Consider the following 16,937-nt stretch of genomic DNA (forward strand, 5'->3'; position numbering starts at 1 on the left):
TATATATCCCTGCTTAACTCGTGACCAGTAAAAGTGGTGGGGATGCCCCTCTGTTTCTGGACGCCATCATTAAAAGAAAGATGAGAGACAACACAAGTCCAGTGTTCAGATCAATAACAGGAGTGAGATGAGGTCTTATGGTCTGGGATTGGAGGTCACGAGGTCATGGGGAAAATTGAAAAAGATGTGGAGCAATTTAAAAGAGGAAATAGGTCAATCAAACCCGTAAACAAGTTCAAAGCCAAGTACGAGTATGATCGATGAAAACAGGTGCGGGATCCTACGAGCGTAGCTCTTTTCCTGAATATTCCAATTAGGGAAATACAGTTAGGTAAACACACACACACACACACACACACACACACACACACACACACACACACACACACACACACACACACACACACACACAACACACACACACACACACACACACACACACACACACACACGCACGCACGCACACACACATCACACACACACACACACACACACACACACACACGCACGCACGCACGCACACACACACACACACACACACACACACACACACACACACACACACACACACACACACACACACACACACACACACACACACACACACACACACACACACACACACACAAATTTACGCAAGCACGCACATAGATATAAGAATAGCCATGCAATCGGTCAATAAAACCTGGAAAGAGCCGACAATAGTCTGGAAAAGTGACTACGCGAGGTACGTGTGTATTGCACATATACTCATACGCCAGCAGAAGCAGGGGCTGTGGGGACGGCTTACGTGAGGTGGACCTCAGTTTGGGAGACAGACGAAGGTGGAAGGAGGAAGAGGAGGAGGAGGAGAAGAAGAAGAAGAAGAAGAAGAAGGAGAATGAGAAGAATGAGAGGAAGAAGAATGAGGAGAATGAGAAGAAGAAGAATGAGGAGAATGAGAAGAAGAAGAATGAGGAGAATGAGAAGAAGAAGAATGAGAAGAAGAATGAGAGTAAGAGGAATGTGAAGAAGAAGAATGAGGAGAATGAGAAGAAGAAGAATGAGAAGAAGAAGAATGAGAAGAAGAAGAAAGAGAAGAATGAGAAGAAGAAGAATGAGGAGAATGAGAAGAAGAAGAATGAGGAGAATGAGAAGAAGAAGAATGAGGAGAAAGGGATAAAGAAAGGGAGAAGAAAGGGAAAATGAAGAGGAAGATGAGGAAGAAGAAAAATAATAATAAGGAGGGGAAAGAGATGAAGAAGGGGAAGAAGTAGGAGAAGAACAACAGCAATAAGAACAAGAAGAAGGAGGAGAAAGATATGAAAAAAGGAAGAGGAAGAAAGAAAAGAGGAAGAAGAAAGAGGAAGAGCATGAGTTAAAGAAGAAAAAGAAGAAGAAGAAGAAGAAGAAGAAAAAGAAGAAGGAGAACAACAAAGAAGAAGCCATGTGGTCACCGAAGAAGAAGAAGAAGAAGAAGAAGAAAAAGAAGGAGAAGAAGAACAACAACAAGGAGAAGAAGAAGAAGAAGAGGAAGAGGAAGAAGAAGAAGAAGAAGAAGAAGAAGAAGAAAAAGAAGGAGAAGAACAACAACAACAAGGAGAAGAAGAAGAAGAAGAGGAAGAGGAAGAAGAAGAAGAGCAAGAGGAAGAAGAAAAAGAAGAAGAAGAACAAAGGAGAAGCCATGTAGCCACCGACCAGTGATCGATGTGCATGTGCACGATTAGAGCAGTCTGCCCCCTCCCTCTTTCCCTCGATCCTCTCCTCTCACCAACCTGCTTTCCTTCTCTTCCTCTCTGTTCAGTGTTGTTCTTTCCTCTCCGTTTCTCCCTTCTCCCGTCCCAACTCTTCCCCACTCCTCCCTCTCCTCCTCTTTTCTTTCATCTCCTTTCTCCTTGTCTTCCCTTCCTCACCTTCCTGACTACCTCATTCTTTCCCCTCCCGTACTCTCCCCAACGTCCCTCTCCTCCCTCCTGTCTTCTACCATCACATCCTCAACCCCATTTCCCCCTTTTCACTATTTTTCCTCCCTCTCCCCTTCCGTCTCGCGTCGACACTTGGCTCCGTTTGTTCAGACTATTTAGGTGCCCGCTCCACCCGGGGACCCTTCCTTACCCCTCCTCACGTTCTGTCATATCTAGGTCACCGTGTTGCATTTACCCAGAATGACGCTCGCAAATGTACCATCTACGTGAAGGGGTCAAGTTCCTGGATTGATTCTACAAGACAATTCGATCATAAAACAGGAGAGACTTCAAACAGCTTTCCAACATCGTGTTGGAGAGCTTATTGAGTAAAATTTCAAACCCTTCACTTTGGGGTCGCTCTTCAGTCAAATTGTTTTTTCCTGTCCCACCAGCGAACAGTATGTAAGACAGGGACTCAGACGGTGTCTTCAGCATGAGTATATTGCCTGTGTCGCATCATGCGGCGGCGCCAGATGACGCCAGATTATGGACAAGTTCAGTTAGCTTAATGAAATAATCTGGCGACCACTGGTTAAAGTACTACCATAACCTTTCGAGTCTAATGACTCCAAAGAGAGAGTTTGCTATAGCCAAAAAATAAGCCACAACGGTGGCTTCAGATAGTGTGACACCGACCTAAGAACCCGTTCTTCCTACGCCTCCTTTTGATTCTCCTTGTTTCACTTTCCTCCCCACACATTTCTCACGCACCTATCGTTGCCTTTCATCTTGGTCTCGCTCGACGCCTACACAACCATCTTCCTTTCTCCTACCTTCACCGCCACGCATTCCCTCCTTTCCCTAATCCATGTACATTGGAACCACACTTTTGCATCAGTATTTATTCTGGATACTACCACACGATTCTAACGTCTATAGAATATTTTGGGTGTAGACACAACCACACATAAACGCACACACATATACACACACACTTCAACGAATGGACGGCTTAGAAGACGTTCTGAAGAAAAGTGAAGTCTGTGGATCCCAACGCAAAGAGAAGTGCCTAGTGTTTTTGCAGGGTGGGGGGGAAATTGCTCGTGGAGTAGTGGGAACGTAGGGAAAGAGGAAAAGGGGAGGGATTACTGAGGGAAATGGAAGGAAATGAGGAGGGAGTAGACTTTGACCAGCCAGACAAGCGGAAGGTAAACAAAAGACTTAGCGAGGATCAAATGTCTAATAAAAATGTAAAGATTAGAAGTATAGAGAGGAGCAATACAGAAGAAAGTGACGAGAATATGTTCCAGGGATTTAAAGAGGGTGGGGGGGACACAAACCCCCCCCCCCCCCCCCCCCGACTGATAAGACTAGAGGAGAGAGTTGATAAGGTGATCGAGGACTTGGAGCGTAAGTTAGGTAACGTAGACTCCATTTTTCAAAGAATTGAAAGGTTGGAACAACTAGAGAAGGCTAACAGAAACTTAACTGAAGAAATAGAGGACCTAAAAAGACAGTTAGGAAATGTAAAGGAGGAGAATGAGAAATTGAAGAAGAATAGTAATGAAAACAGAGAGAAACTAGCTACAGAAGCTAAAAATTGGAGAATAACTCAAGAAGGGAATAAGGTTTCATTCACTGACATAGTCAAACAGCAATTGAAAGAACATAATGAAGACTCAGTTATTAAAGTGATGAGACAGAAGGAGAATATAGTAAGAGAATTAGCTGACAAAAAGAAATGTATAATTATATTAGGAATGGAAGAGAAACATAACCCAGATAGAACTGCAAGAATCAAGGAGGAAAATGAAAGAGTAAGCAGTTTATTAAAATTAGTCCAGGAAGATGAACCAGAAATTATAAAGGAAATTGAGGAAAAATTCAGACTCGGAAAATATAGTACAGATAAGACCAGACCAATTAAGATTAAATTCAGGTCACAAACAACAGCAGAGAAAATTCTATCCAAGACAGGGAAACTAGCAACAAATGATCAATATAAAAAGGTATGGATAAAAAGAGAAATGAATAAGGAGGAAAGAGAGGCAGAAAAGCAGAAAAGAATTGAAGCTAAGGCAAAAAACGAGGAAAGAACGGAGTCAGAGAAAGAGAGATTCTATTGGAGAGTAGTGAACATGAAAATAAAGCAGTTCGACATACTAAAGAAAAACATAAGGGAAACAGAGAATACAATGGAAGTGGCAGAAAACTAAGAGTGTCTTACACAAATATAGATGGATTGATAACAGGATTGAATGAACTGAATGATTATTTGAAAGAAAAAGAACCGGACATAATGGGAATTGTAGAAACAAAATTAAAAGGCCCACTACCACCCAACAGTGTAGGACATGATACATACAATTATTGGATTAGAAACAGAGAGAAAAAACAAGGGGGTGGAGTTATGTTCCTGACTAAGAAGGATATAAACGTGAAAGGTGTCATATATGGAAAGAATACAGTAGAGATGATTATGATAGAAGTGGAAGACCGAGATAAGAAGAGCAGAAAATTTGTGATCAATTATGGGCCTCCGAAAACAGCCTCATGGGAGGAGAGTGAACATAAAAGTATGTTAGAGGACACAAAGATAGCATTAACTAAAATAATGGAAGACGGAGGAAGAATAGTTATGATGGGCGACTTTAATTGCAAAGAAATCTGCTGGGAAGAAATGACAGTAAAGAGTGGTGATGACTCATGGGGAAATGCTCTACTTGAGATGATTACTGACCATTCAATGACACAATGGATACAAGAGAACACTAGGTATAGAAATGAAGAAGAACCATCGAGGCTAGACTTAATAATTACATCTGAACCTAGAATAGTGGACAAGATTGAATATAAAACACCAATAGGTAAAAGTGACCACATATTGATTGAACTGGAACTTAATGAAGAAAAATATATGAAAAGAAATGAACAATATAGAAAAGGAAGAATGATGTATGAAAAAACAAACTTTGATAAAATAAGAGAATTCTTCCAACAAGAAAACTGGGAAGAAATATACAAAGAAGAAACAACAGTGGAAGAGAAATGGAATATTTTGACAAAAATTTACAAAAAAGGAGTGGAAAAGTATGTCCCAAGACAAAAACAAGAAAAAGAATATGTAAAATGCTGGTACAACAAAAGTTGTAGGGAGTTAAAGGACAAAAGAGACAAAGCCTGGAACAGATGGAAAAAAGACAGAAGACCTGAAAAATGGAAAATATATACTGGTTATAGAAATGAATATGTACAAAAGTGCAGAGAGGAAAAAAAAATATGAAAAAGATGTTATAGAAAAGTGTAAAGATCAACCAAAACTATTCTACAGATTTGTAAACAATAAACTGAAAAACAAACAAGACTTAGAGAAATTAAGACAAGGAGGAGTTGAATACACTGAGGAAATGGAAATGGCAGAAATTATGAACAAACATTTTAAATCAGTGTTTACAAGGGAAAATATACAACCTGAAGAGATTGAGTGGAAGGAAAAAGTCCCCCCTATGGAAGAAATAGAAGTAACAAAGAATGAAATATTGACACACTTGGGTAATTTTGATGTCAGAAAATCGCATGGGCCAGATGAAATAGCAAACTGGATTCTGAAAGAATGCAGGAATGAACTGGCAGACAAAATACATAGCATAATAAGCAGTTCCTTAAAAGAAGGAAAAGTTCCAGAAGATTGGAAAAAAGCAAATATAGTACCTATATATAAAGGAGGAAATAAAGAAGAACCTACCAACTATAGACCAGTCTCTCTAACAAGTACAATAGCAAAAATATGTGAAAGAATTATCAAAAGTAGATGGGTAAAATACTTGGAAAAAAACAACGTACTAAATCCAAGGCAATTTGGATTCAGACAAGGACGATCATGCGTCACCAATTTAATATGTTTCTATTCAAGGCTAATAGATATAATACAAGAAAGAGATGGATGGGCTGATTGTGCATTTCTAGACCTAAAAAAAAGCTTTTGACAAAGTACCACATAAGAAGTTGCTTAAGAAATTAGAATATGAAGGAGGAATACAAGGTAAATTGCTAAATTGGATGGAAGACTTTTTGCAAGAAAGAAAAATGAGAGTAGTGATAAGAGATCAGCACTCAAAATGGAATGAAGTAATAAGCGGTGTCCCGCAGGGAACAGTTCTGGCCCCAATAATGTTTGCTATATATATTAATGATATGGATGAAGGAATTGAAAGCTATATGAGCTTCTTTGCAGATGATGCAAAATTACTGAAAAGAGTGAAAACTGAAGAAGATTGTGAATCACTACAGAGAGATCTAAATAAAGTACAAGAATGGAGTAGGAAGTGGGAGATGGAGTTCAATACAAAAAAGTGTAGTATAATGGAATTTGGAAAAAGCAAAAACAGAATAACAGGATCATATAATTTGGGAAAAGAAGGAATAAAAAAAGTAGAAAATGAGAAGGACCTGGGAGTCATTGTTATGAATAATATGTCACCTGAGAAACATATAAATAAGATTTTTGGAGAAACTTATAATTTAATAAGAACAATCAAAGTGGCATTTACATACCTGGATGAAGAAATGGTGAGGAAAATCCTAATCACCCTGATAAGACCAAGATTGGAATATGCAGCAACGATATGGTCACCAAGTACAAAAAAATGTATAAAAAAACTTGAAAGAATACAAAGAGCAATTACAAAACTGGCACCAACACTCTCAAAACTATCATATGAAGAGAGACTACAAAAACTTAAACTACAGACACTAGAGCAAAGAAGAGAGAGAGGAGATTTGATAGCTATTTACAGAATCATGAAAGGCATAGAAATTACTGATAGAGAGAATCTGATAAAATGGGATGACAGAAATACAAGAGGACACGGAAAGAAAATAAAAAAAGACAGCTATAGAAGAGATTTGAAAAAGAACAGCTTTCCTCACAGAGCAATAGACAGTTGGAACAAGTTAGATGAGAAAGTGGTGTGTGCAAAAACAATACATGAATTTAAAAATAGTTTAGATAAAATGAGATATGAAGACGGGACCCCACGAGCATAGCTCCCCTTCCCGTAAAATACAACTAGGTAAATACAACTAGGTAAATACACACACACACACACACGCACACACACACACACACACACACACACACACACACACACACACACACACACACACACACACACACACACACACACACACACACACACACACACACACACACACACACACACACACACACACACACACACATACACACACACACACACACACACACACACACACACACACACACACACACACACACACACACACACACACACACACACACACACACACACACACACACACACACACACACACACACACACACGCGCACATGCACCTATATCTATATAGTCACCACCCAGGTTATACGGCACTTAAATGTATTAGCTCACATCTAATTGACTGCTTTTCTTTTTTTACTCTAGGTATGTGCATACTTGACCTTAGTCTTTGCAAGGCAAGGATCAAGTGGGCGTCCTCAGTAACATCAGTACACACACACACACACACACACACACACACACACACACACACACACACACACACACACACACACACACACACACACACACACACACACACACACACACACACACACACACACACACACACACACACACACACACACACACACACACACACACACACACACAAACAAAGGATTACAAAGGCGGAGCATGCTGACAGGAGACCTTTTGATCCATATCTAGGTCGGATGCGAAAAAAAATCCTATCAATAATAAAACAATAAATAAAAACTATAATAATGTAAATAACAACACACACACGCGCGCGCACGCACGTACGTACAACCGCACACACACACACACACGCACACACACACACACACACACACACACACACACACACACACACACACACACACACACACACACACACACACGACTCGGTGGCGCAGTTGGTAGAGCGCTGAATTGCCACAATAGTGGCCCGCAGTTCTCGGTTCGAATCCTGCCCAGGGCCGAAATTATTTCGGTACCGCTGCGCTTCGGGTCGTTACTCTGACTCTCGTGGGCGGGGAGTTGGGTGTGTGTGTGTGTGTGTGCAAGGTCATAGCATTACCCATAGATCGGACCTACGAGCTCTGAGCTCTCTTCCAGGAGGGAAATAGCTATCGATCACGAGTCCAACACGTGATCCAAAGACCAAAGATCAAGTGAATACACACACACACACAAACACGTGCTTTCATACACAGATTAATGGAAAAGATTCATGAGGGGTATCTTAGTTTCTGTGTGCAGGTGTCATACTGGGGTGGTTTTGGTGCATCTTATTGGTACATATATTGATAAGGCGTGGCAGGAGATTCTCTTTAAGTCATATCCTGTTAAAAACGACAGCAAAAATTTTAGATCAAGTTTTTTCGTGAGCTCTCAAGCTTTTGAAAAGTAGATTTCTGGTGTGCTGAGAGGAAATGAAACACATTTCCAAGATCCATAGGGAACACAAAGATTATAATGATCACAAAAATATAGAACACAACAAACAAAATACAATAAGTTAAAGCAAAAGAAAGTAGACACCAAGACGTTTCGTGGATCTTTCTGCATCCTCAGCTGAAGTGAAGAAAATGGAGCACATTGTAATTGGCATGAAAAGCATGGGGAGAAGTTACCGATGGGGTATTAGGAAAGATCGCTTGTACTCGTATGCCCGCTTAGCACCTGGAAAGATCATGGGTTGGCAGAAAGGATGCTCGGAGAAATCATTTCTGGGTTCGGCGCCGATCTGTCTCTCTGTCTTTCTGAGCGATGGGGTCTGTGCGATCTTCCTTTGAGCGGAGAATAAGGCCTGTGTGGTGGAGACCCCCATTTGGCTCCTCCGAACAGGTTTCATGCTAAGGAGGAACGAGCGAAGTCATTTACCTGCCTCTTGGTGGCAGGTTGCAGCTCCTTTATCCAGATGGCCTCCATAATGGCCTGGAGCTGTGGGTCCTCTTCTTTTGCCACAAGATGGCGTTAGTGTTGGGTCCACTATCAACACGGAGAACCGAGACAACATCACTGGACCCAGTCGGTTTTGTTCTGCTTTAATTTCTTGTGTTTTGTTTGTCGTGTTCTGTATTTTTGTGGTTATTATCATCTTTGTGTTTCGTATGAGTCTTGGAGATTTGATTCATTCCATATGCTCCTACCAGGAATCTATTTTTTGAAAGCTTGAGAGCTTACGAAAAAAATATTTACCAACTCTGCCGTCGATTTTAAGAGGATATATATATACATATACACACACATATATATATATATGTATATATATATATATATATATATACATATATATATATATATCTATGTGTGTGTGTGTATATATATATATATATATATATATATATATAATATGTGTGTGTGTGTGTTTGTAAGTATGTATGCCTGTATGTATGAATGAATGTGTGTATGTACTCGTATGTATGTATACACATAAATGTGCATTAAGATATACTGCATTGCGTTGTACATTGTCACTCACGTCTTTACCTCTCCATGTGTCTTCTCCAGGCTTCTTCTGCGAGGCGGAAGTTAACGAGTGCCTGAGCATACCCTGTCTCAACAACGGCACCTGCGCCGACCTTCTCGACCACTACGTCTGCACCTGCCCGCCCGGATACACAGGTAACCATGTGATCACATGGCCTTCTCTCAGCGAGGCAATTCCTCTCGTCCAGACCCGCATGCAAGGCAGCAGTAGACATCCGACTTTAGCCAACTAATGGAAATAGTTATTTGAAGTGATGCTAAAAACCATAGACGATTAACTACGAAAGTAGACCCGTGTGTGGGGGTTTGTGAAGTGGCAGTAAAGATGGTGGAACTTAGGGACGGAAATATCTGACATATTGGTGCAGTAGAGTTAATGACGACAATTGAGGTGGTTTGCGGCCATGATAGGTACCTGCTTGTGATGGGCCTTCGAGAGTGACGTCAATGAGATCAGTTTCTTTGTTGCTCATCTTCAAAAACCCGTGAGTCCCCACACCCCGGACTTCTTCTCCAAACTCTTCCCGAGATGACCACCAACTTTTATTACACCTTCCTCCACACATAAGCAGAACTGACAACTGATCGTTCTTCTCATCCTGTTAGCCAGTGACAGAAACAAACCCACACTGGTACACCAGAGACATCAATTCAGCATTTCTCCCCCAGAAAGATCTATGGGAAGGCCCAAGGATCGTTGTCAGCTGGGGTGGAACTACGGGTTTCCTGTCGTTGAAACTCGTGACAACAATTATGATTATCATTATGGAGGTGCTGTTGATGGCAGGTGCTGGTTATGGTAATGAGGGAATGGTGCTCGTGTAGACTAATAATGGCTACGGTAATAGGTTTGGGCTGCATTGTCCATTGACCAGCCTCTACATCTTTCTACCTCTTCCACTCCCTCTTCCCTGACTCCAGACACATCATCCCAAATACATTTACTCATAGTCTATTCCTTTTAGCCTCTCTTAGATCCGAAGTCTATTCCATGCAATTAGTCGGTACAATCTTTCGTAGAGTCTTCTCTACATTTACTTTCCATTCCACCCAGTGGTTCCTTCCCTACTTTAGCATTCAAATCTCCCATCACATTTACATTCAAACTCCAAAGCTATCTACATACTGATTTTAGCAAATCTAAACAGCTTCCCCTTCACTTTTCTCATTACTTCGAACAGACGCATGTCTTACAACCCATACTCATTTTCCTACAGAATCTTTGACGACCCTTTCTTCCACTCAGCCATAACACATCTCATCACTCACCAACAGAGACAGTCTTTCTCTTCCTCACTCTCTTTTCACTCCAAGCACTCTAACGACCACACTCCCTAACTCAACCTCACCTTTCCCATTCAACTTAGTTTCACTTAACGCTAACACATTCATCTTTCTTTTCACAAACGTACATCCCATATCCTTTTTTCTCTCACTCGTTCCACAACCACGCTCATTCAGAGAACGTCCCAAATCTCCTCTTCGGCCTCGACTCTTTACAGGAGAAGAGTAGAGAAAGGTCTATTCTCCTTCTCGCTTCGCCTTATTTTGTCGTTTCCTTTTTACGACGCGCAGGTGATGGCGGCGGCGGCATTCTTGTCCCCCGACCACTTCAGGAGTACGGAAATCCAGAGTAGGTGTTGTCCCAATAGAACCTTCTAGTGGGGTCTTGATCAATCAAGAGATAGATAGATAGATAGATAGATAGAGAGAAAGAATGAGAGATAGATATATAGATAGATAGATAGATAGAGAGAGACATTACCCTACTAAATAGTAGGAAACAAATAAAACTAATGTTAATACCACCACCACCAGTATCATCACCATGACCACCTCGTTAACCATTACCGTATTGATGTCCAAACTTCTTGCTTGCTTGCTTGCATGCTTGCATGCTTGCTTTCTCCTCCTCCTCCTCCTTCTCCTCCTCCTCCTCCTTCTCTTCCTCCTCACCTCCACTCTCTTTTCCTCCTCTCTCCATTCCTTCTTCTTTTCAACTCCTTCTCACCCTCTTTCTTTCTTTTCTTTTACACCTCCTCCTCTTCTTCCTCCTCTTCCCTTTTCCTTCCTCCTTACTCCTCCCTTTTTCTACTCCTCCTCCAGCCCCTTCTCATCCTCTCTCTCCCATTTCTCCTCTTCCTACTCCTTCAGTTCCCTCTCGCATTGATGTCTAAACTGCCTCCTTTCCATCTCACTTCCGTTCTTTTCCTCCGCGTCCTTTAGTCTCGCCCTAGTTTCTCATCCTCTTCTTCCCTTTCTCCTCTCCATCTCCTCCTCCTCCTCCTCCTTCCTCTTGTCCCCCTTTCCCCCTTCCCTTCTATTTCATCCTCTTGGTTCCTGTCCTAATTTACACACTCCTTCTCGTCCCGGGCAGGTATCAACTGTGAAGTGGACATCAGCGCTTGTAACTCGACCTTATCGTTCTTCGGGTTGGGTGGGTCCAGCGAGCAGCAACTGGGGTCACTGACGGGCCCTCGATGTCACAACGGAGGACTCTGCATCGACGGTCCGGGCCTCGCCTTCTCCTGCCGATGCCCGCCAGGTCAGCTACGTGCCAGTTTTGTTCACAGGTGTTGTCGTCAGGAGGTACAGCGGGCAGAAACCACGGGTGCTCGGGTGTCCTCCCGGGAGCTAGAATTCGGGAAAATAGTAAGACGAATTTTAAATACGCCCTTCAAACTCTCAAGTCATAAACTGCCGACATTCTGGCCTCTAGCGAGACCAAGACATTCTCCGACACGAACAGTAAATGCCACAATCTTGTTTTTATTTTCTGGCTATTCTCGTGAATTTTACTATTCAAACCACATATTATTTCAAATTCCTGGTCCTTGCCGCCCCCCCCTCGTCTATTTCGGGTTGGGGGGGGGGGGTGCTTATATACTGCTGTTTCTTATCCTCCTGGAAACAATATCAACACTAAACAAAATAACAAAACATCCACTTGCTGCCACTAGATTTTTGTTTATGTGGTGTCATTTGTCAAACACTGAGTTTTGTTAGAAAAAAAAATCCAAGATTTTTTCTTTTCCTATTTTTCCTCCACCTAAATTAACAGCTTAGACTTATGGGCTTCATTTGCAGTTTTGGGTTTCAAAACTATGAAAGGCAGTTACTAAGATATAGAATATTGAATGTATTATACTTAGGCAGTCAGTACCCCGCACAAGAGAGAGAGAGAGAGAGAGAGAGAGAGAGAGAGAGAGAAAGAGAGAGAGAGAGAGAGAGAATGAAAGAGAGAAACAGATAAGGGTAGAGAGACAGACAGAAAGACAGAGAGAGCGAGACAAGAAGACAGAGAAAGAGAAAGAGAGAAATATAGATAGAAAGAGAGAGAGAGAGAGGGGGAGGGAGCGACAGAGGGAGTGAGAGAGAGAGAGAGAGAGAGAGGGGGAGGGAGCGGCAGAGGGAGTGAGAGAGAGAAAGAAAGAGAGAGAGAGAGAGAGAGAGAGAGAGAGAGAGAGAGAGAGAGAGAGAGAGAGAGAGAGAGAGAGATAGGTAGGTAGATAGACAAACAGACAGATAGACAGGTAGAGATAGAGACAAATAGACAGAGAAAGAAAGATAGAAAGAGAATATGCTTTGTTTACTTGTTTATTATTAATTTTTTAATGTTTTTTTTAATTCATAGGATGAGATAAGGATAATTTTATTTGTATTTGTTTCTTTCATAACTACATATCTTATACTAAAATGCAATTTCCCCCTTGTAATGGGGGATGATCAGCAAGGAATGCACCCATCGTTGACCAACCCCACATCCATCCAACACCAATTGTTGCCCTTTCTATGTTAGCCCTTGCAAATGAATGGTCATCCCTGATTCCCTGACAATCACCTGACAGTCCCCTGCTCTCCCCTGAAAACAAAAGCCCTTGTAAATGAAAGGTCATCCCTGTTTCCCTGACAATCACCTGACAGTTCCCTGCTCTCCCCTGAAAACAAAAGCCCTTGTAAATGAAAAGTCATCCCTGTTTCCCTGATAATTATCTGACAATGCCCTGTCTCCCCTGAAATCAGAAACGTCCAGAGCGCTTCCAATTCTCCCTTTGGATACCACTACGTAGTCCATTAATGCCTCATCATCCACCCCTCCCTCAAATAGTCTTCCTCATTTACACTTATGCTTGTCTCTTTCCTTAAACACCGTATTTGCTGTCTTCAGCTAAACACATCTCCAACATTACTTCTCCACTAAATGTTTTATCTGGCACCCCAATCCTCCCTGCCACTTCAGCTGTTATCTCATATCCTACTCTAGTATTATTTTCCGCCACCACAAGGATACCTGAAAGAGGTACTCAATCTCACCATCCCACTCCCACGAAGCGGGAAGTGAGAAACCCATGGTAGGTCAAGCCCTGCCAATTGCGGCAAGCCGCTGGGTTTACTAAGTCCATGTTTGGGTCGATGAACACCTAAGTAAGATAATGTAATGCCTGCCATTTATTTTGTATTATTTGTATATTTGTTCGTTATTATTTGTCTGTTTTCATTTATTATTATATATCTGTCAATTTATTATTATTTACTATTTACCTGTTTGTTTATTATTTAACTATGGCTATGCATTTATTTATTTATTTTATTTATCATTATTTATATTTTTTTATTTATTCATTTATCATTATAATTATTTTCGCATCCGACCTAGTTATGGACCAAAAGGTCTCTTGTCGGCATGCTCCTTCTTTGTAATCCTTTGTGTCAGGAACTAACGCAAGAAGAACGCAGTGGATCCTGGGAATCGAACTCAAGACTACCTGCTCATGGGTTTGTCACGGTACCCACTAGGCTACCGCGCGGCCTTGGAAGAGGCTGAGTCGTAGTTAAAGACACGTCTAAGGGAACAATATAAAGGAAGGACAGCTGTACTACAGAAGTATCATAATTCCTTTGTTAACATGTACGAGCGATGAGTGACTGGTCCGTACAGACGCCCTAAAACAGTCCCTAAAGTAATGACTGTATGTTTCCACGCAATCGATGCCCCAGTTCTTACAGTAAAACTGGGTGAAGTTGCTTCAGTTCACCCCAAAGTAGTAACAACCTATGTGTTTCTACTAGGGTTATTCCAAAAGTAAAAAAAAAAAAAAAAAAAAAAAAAGGATGAAGAGCTACGAAGACAGCTATAGGGCCCTTAAAAAGAGCGGATAATTTTTGATTCGGAATTTATTACTCCACGACATCACCCCTCTTCTCGATGCACTTTCGCCAGTGATGAGCGAGCAAGGGCTTGTGCATGGCCGTCTGGAGCGCGATTTGTCACTCACATCTCTGTCGTCACTCCGGAATCGACGAACCTATCTCCTAACCATTCTGACAGCAATTACCTTGGCTCCGTAAACGTTCACCAAACGCTAGTGAATGTCGATTGGTTCCACTTTTGCGTGGAGGAATTCAGTGACACATCCCTGTCACACTGCCAATATCTGCAACAGAGAGATGAGAATTTCAAGTTATGAGCGCAAATGGTCAGTAATCATAATATTGCTATAAACAATCCCCTCAATTTCCTTGGTGCAGAATAAAGATCAGGAGTCAAGACTTTTGTAACTACCCTCGTATTACTGTTGGACTTGTGTATGGTCTTTCCTCAACAGAGGGTTAGTAGTGGCTGATGTTATGCCATCCCATAACGAGGGTGGACTTGGCCTGGGAGGGTCAAATACATCGTTGCAGCAACCAGAGATGACGAAAATAACACGAACAAATATCGTATATGTAAAAAAAAAAAAAAAAAAAAAAAAAAAAAAATTCTCAGAGTTTTACTTTCACATGCACTATCACCGGCATTGTATAATATTATAAATACCACTGATCAGGGTATGATTGGTAAAAACAAAGAATATAGTATACCCCCTGTCATGCAAATGCCCTTCTCTTACAACGTGATGGAGAATAAACAACCACTTAATGTCCGTAACAATGCGCACAGATGTAGTCAATGAAGACGTACACACTGTGCATACACTTATTCACGAGTATTTCAGTGAAGGTCTATAAGGATACTGTATACATCTATCAGATTTTGTGAAAAATATCTGATGTAGGATCTACATCGAAAAAAAAAACATGAAGAAAAAATATAGACATTCTGGATCAAGAAGGAACGCGCGGTATATCCATCTGGCCTATATAGTAGAGAAATACGAAAGAGTATAGCTTGTAATACAATCGACAGATGTAAACACAGTGTACTGATTAGGAAGAGAGACAAAGGAATATTTTGGAACCTAGACATCGTCTCCAATGCCATTAAGGCGAAATGCGAAAATACGATCAATGAATTAATAAGGTTTTATTTTAAAACTTTTCCAAAAAACCCACACCCAAAGTTGAAAATTAATTGCACAAAGCCTTCTGGATATTGATCATTGCAAAAGTCATTGTTAGTTATTACAGCCATAATTATCTTATAAAAAAGACGAAGAAAAAAGTACAGCAGTTGGTAGAAAAACAAGTGTAATTGTAACAATTCACTTTTCAAAAATCAACACCACAAACATGCTATTTCTGTAGAGCCGACAGTGCCAAACTTAGACACCAAGAACATGATACTGGTAAATCGTGAGGAAGGAAAGTATGAATGGTCTATCTAATTTCATAAATCAAGGACACGAGAAAAGAGGATTATCATTAACTCATTTTAATGAGTGGAAAAGCAGGATTATAGAGGCGGTAGAGGAAATCCGTGCTTGATAACCAAAATATCCGTTTTTGTGCACATGTGTGTATGTGTGTGTATGTGTGTGTGTGTGTGTGTGTAAGCAAGTAAGTGTGTGTGTACAATTAGACATAAAGTGTATATGAAGAAAACTGCATCCTAAATGCCCAGAAAACGTCCAGGAGTTTCTTGGGGGTTAATTGTCCGATTCGGGGGATCATGGATGATGCGGGGGGGGGGGCAGTCCCCCTCCCCCCACCCCCACCCGTCCCCCTCCCCTCCGAGGCAATTGCTCCGCACAGCAAGGGAGGGAGTGGGAGGGGGTGGGGAGGAGAGGGAGTGCGTTTTCTAATTTCCAAGCTCTGCCCGGTCGGGATTTAGACGCTACCGGCTCCGCACATGCAACTATTAGCTCACGTAGCGATATCATTCTTTTTCTTAATATCATCTACACGAAGAAAACGAGTTCAAAGCCTCCCCCCACACTAAAAATGTCAAAGTCCGTCTATCAGCGTTTCGTAAGAAGCTTAGTGGGGATTGGTGGGTCACTATTCAAGATTATTATTATGTTTTTCGGCATAAAGATTCCCCCCCTTCCCCTCCCCCCTCACACGCGTCCTTCTATTGTGGGAGAGAATAATTTTATTCAGCCTTGTGCCAATATTTGGAGTACAATTCTCGGATCTTACCCTTGCAGAAACTCCCTCATCACAGCCCCGCTCCCAGTAAAAAAAAAAAAAAAAAAAAAAAAAAAAAAAAAAAAAAAATCATATATATATATATATATATATATATATATATATATGTGTGTGTGTGTGTGTGTGTGTGTGTGTGTAAAACTGCTGG

The 16,937-nt window shown here is 41.3% G+C and overlaps 1 protein-coding gene across 1 annotated transcript in view; it reads left to right on the forward strand.

Annotated features, from left to right (window-relative positions):
- The window catches only part of LOC143038348 (uncharacterized), a 124,066-nt gene that overhangs the window by 24,549 nt on the left and 82,580 nt on the right, over positions 1 to 16,937 (forward strand). The window contains exons 4-5 of the mRNA XM_076207379.1: positions 9,443 to 9,556; positions 11,799 to 11,966. Coding sequence (XP_076063494.1) covers positions 9,443 to 9,556; positions 11,799 to 11,966 — 282 coding nt within the window. The remainder of the gene's footprint in view (positions 1 to 9,442; positions 9,557 to 11,798; positions 11,967 to 16,937) is intronic.

The sequence above is a fragment of the Oratosquilla oratoria genome, chromosome 24 (assembly GCF_046742065.1).
Source record: "Oratosquilla oratoria isolate Oo_2021 chromosome 24, ASM4674206v1, whole genome shotgun sequence".
Taxonomy (NCBI): Eukaryota; Metazoa; Arthropoda; class Malacostraca; order Stomatopoda; family Squillidae; genus Oratosquilla; species Oratosquilla oratoria.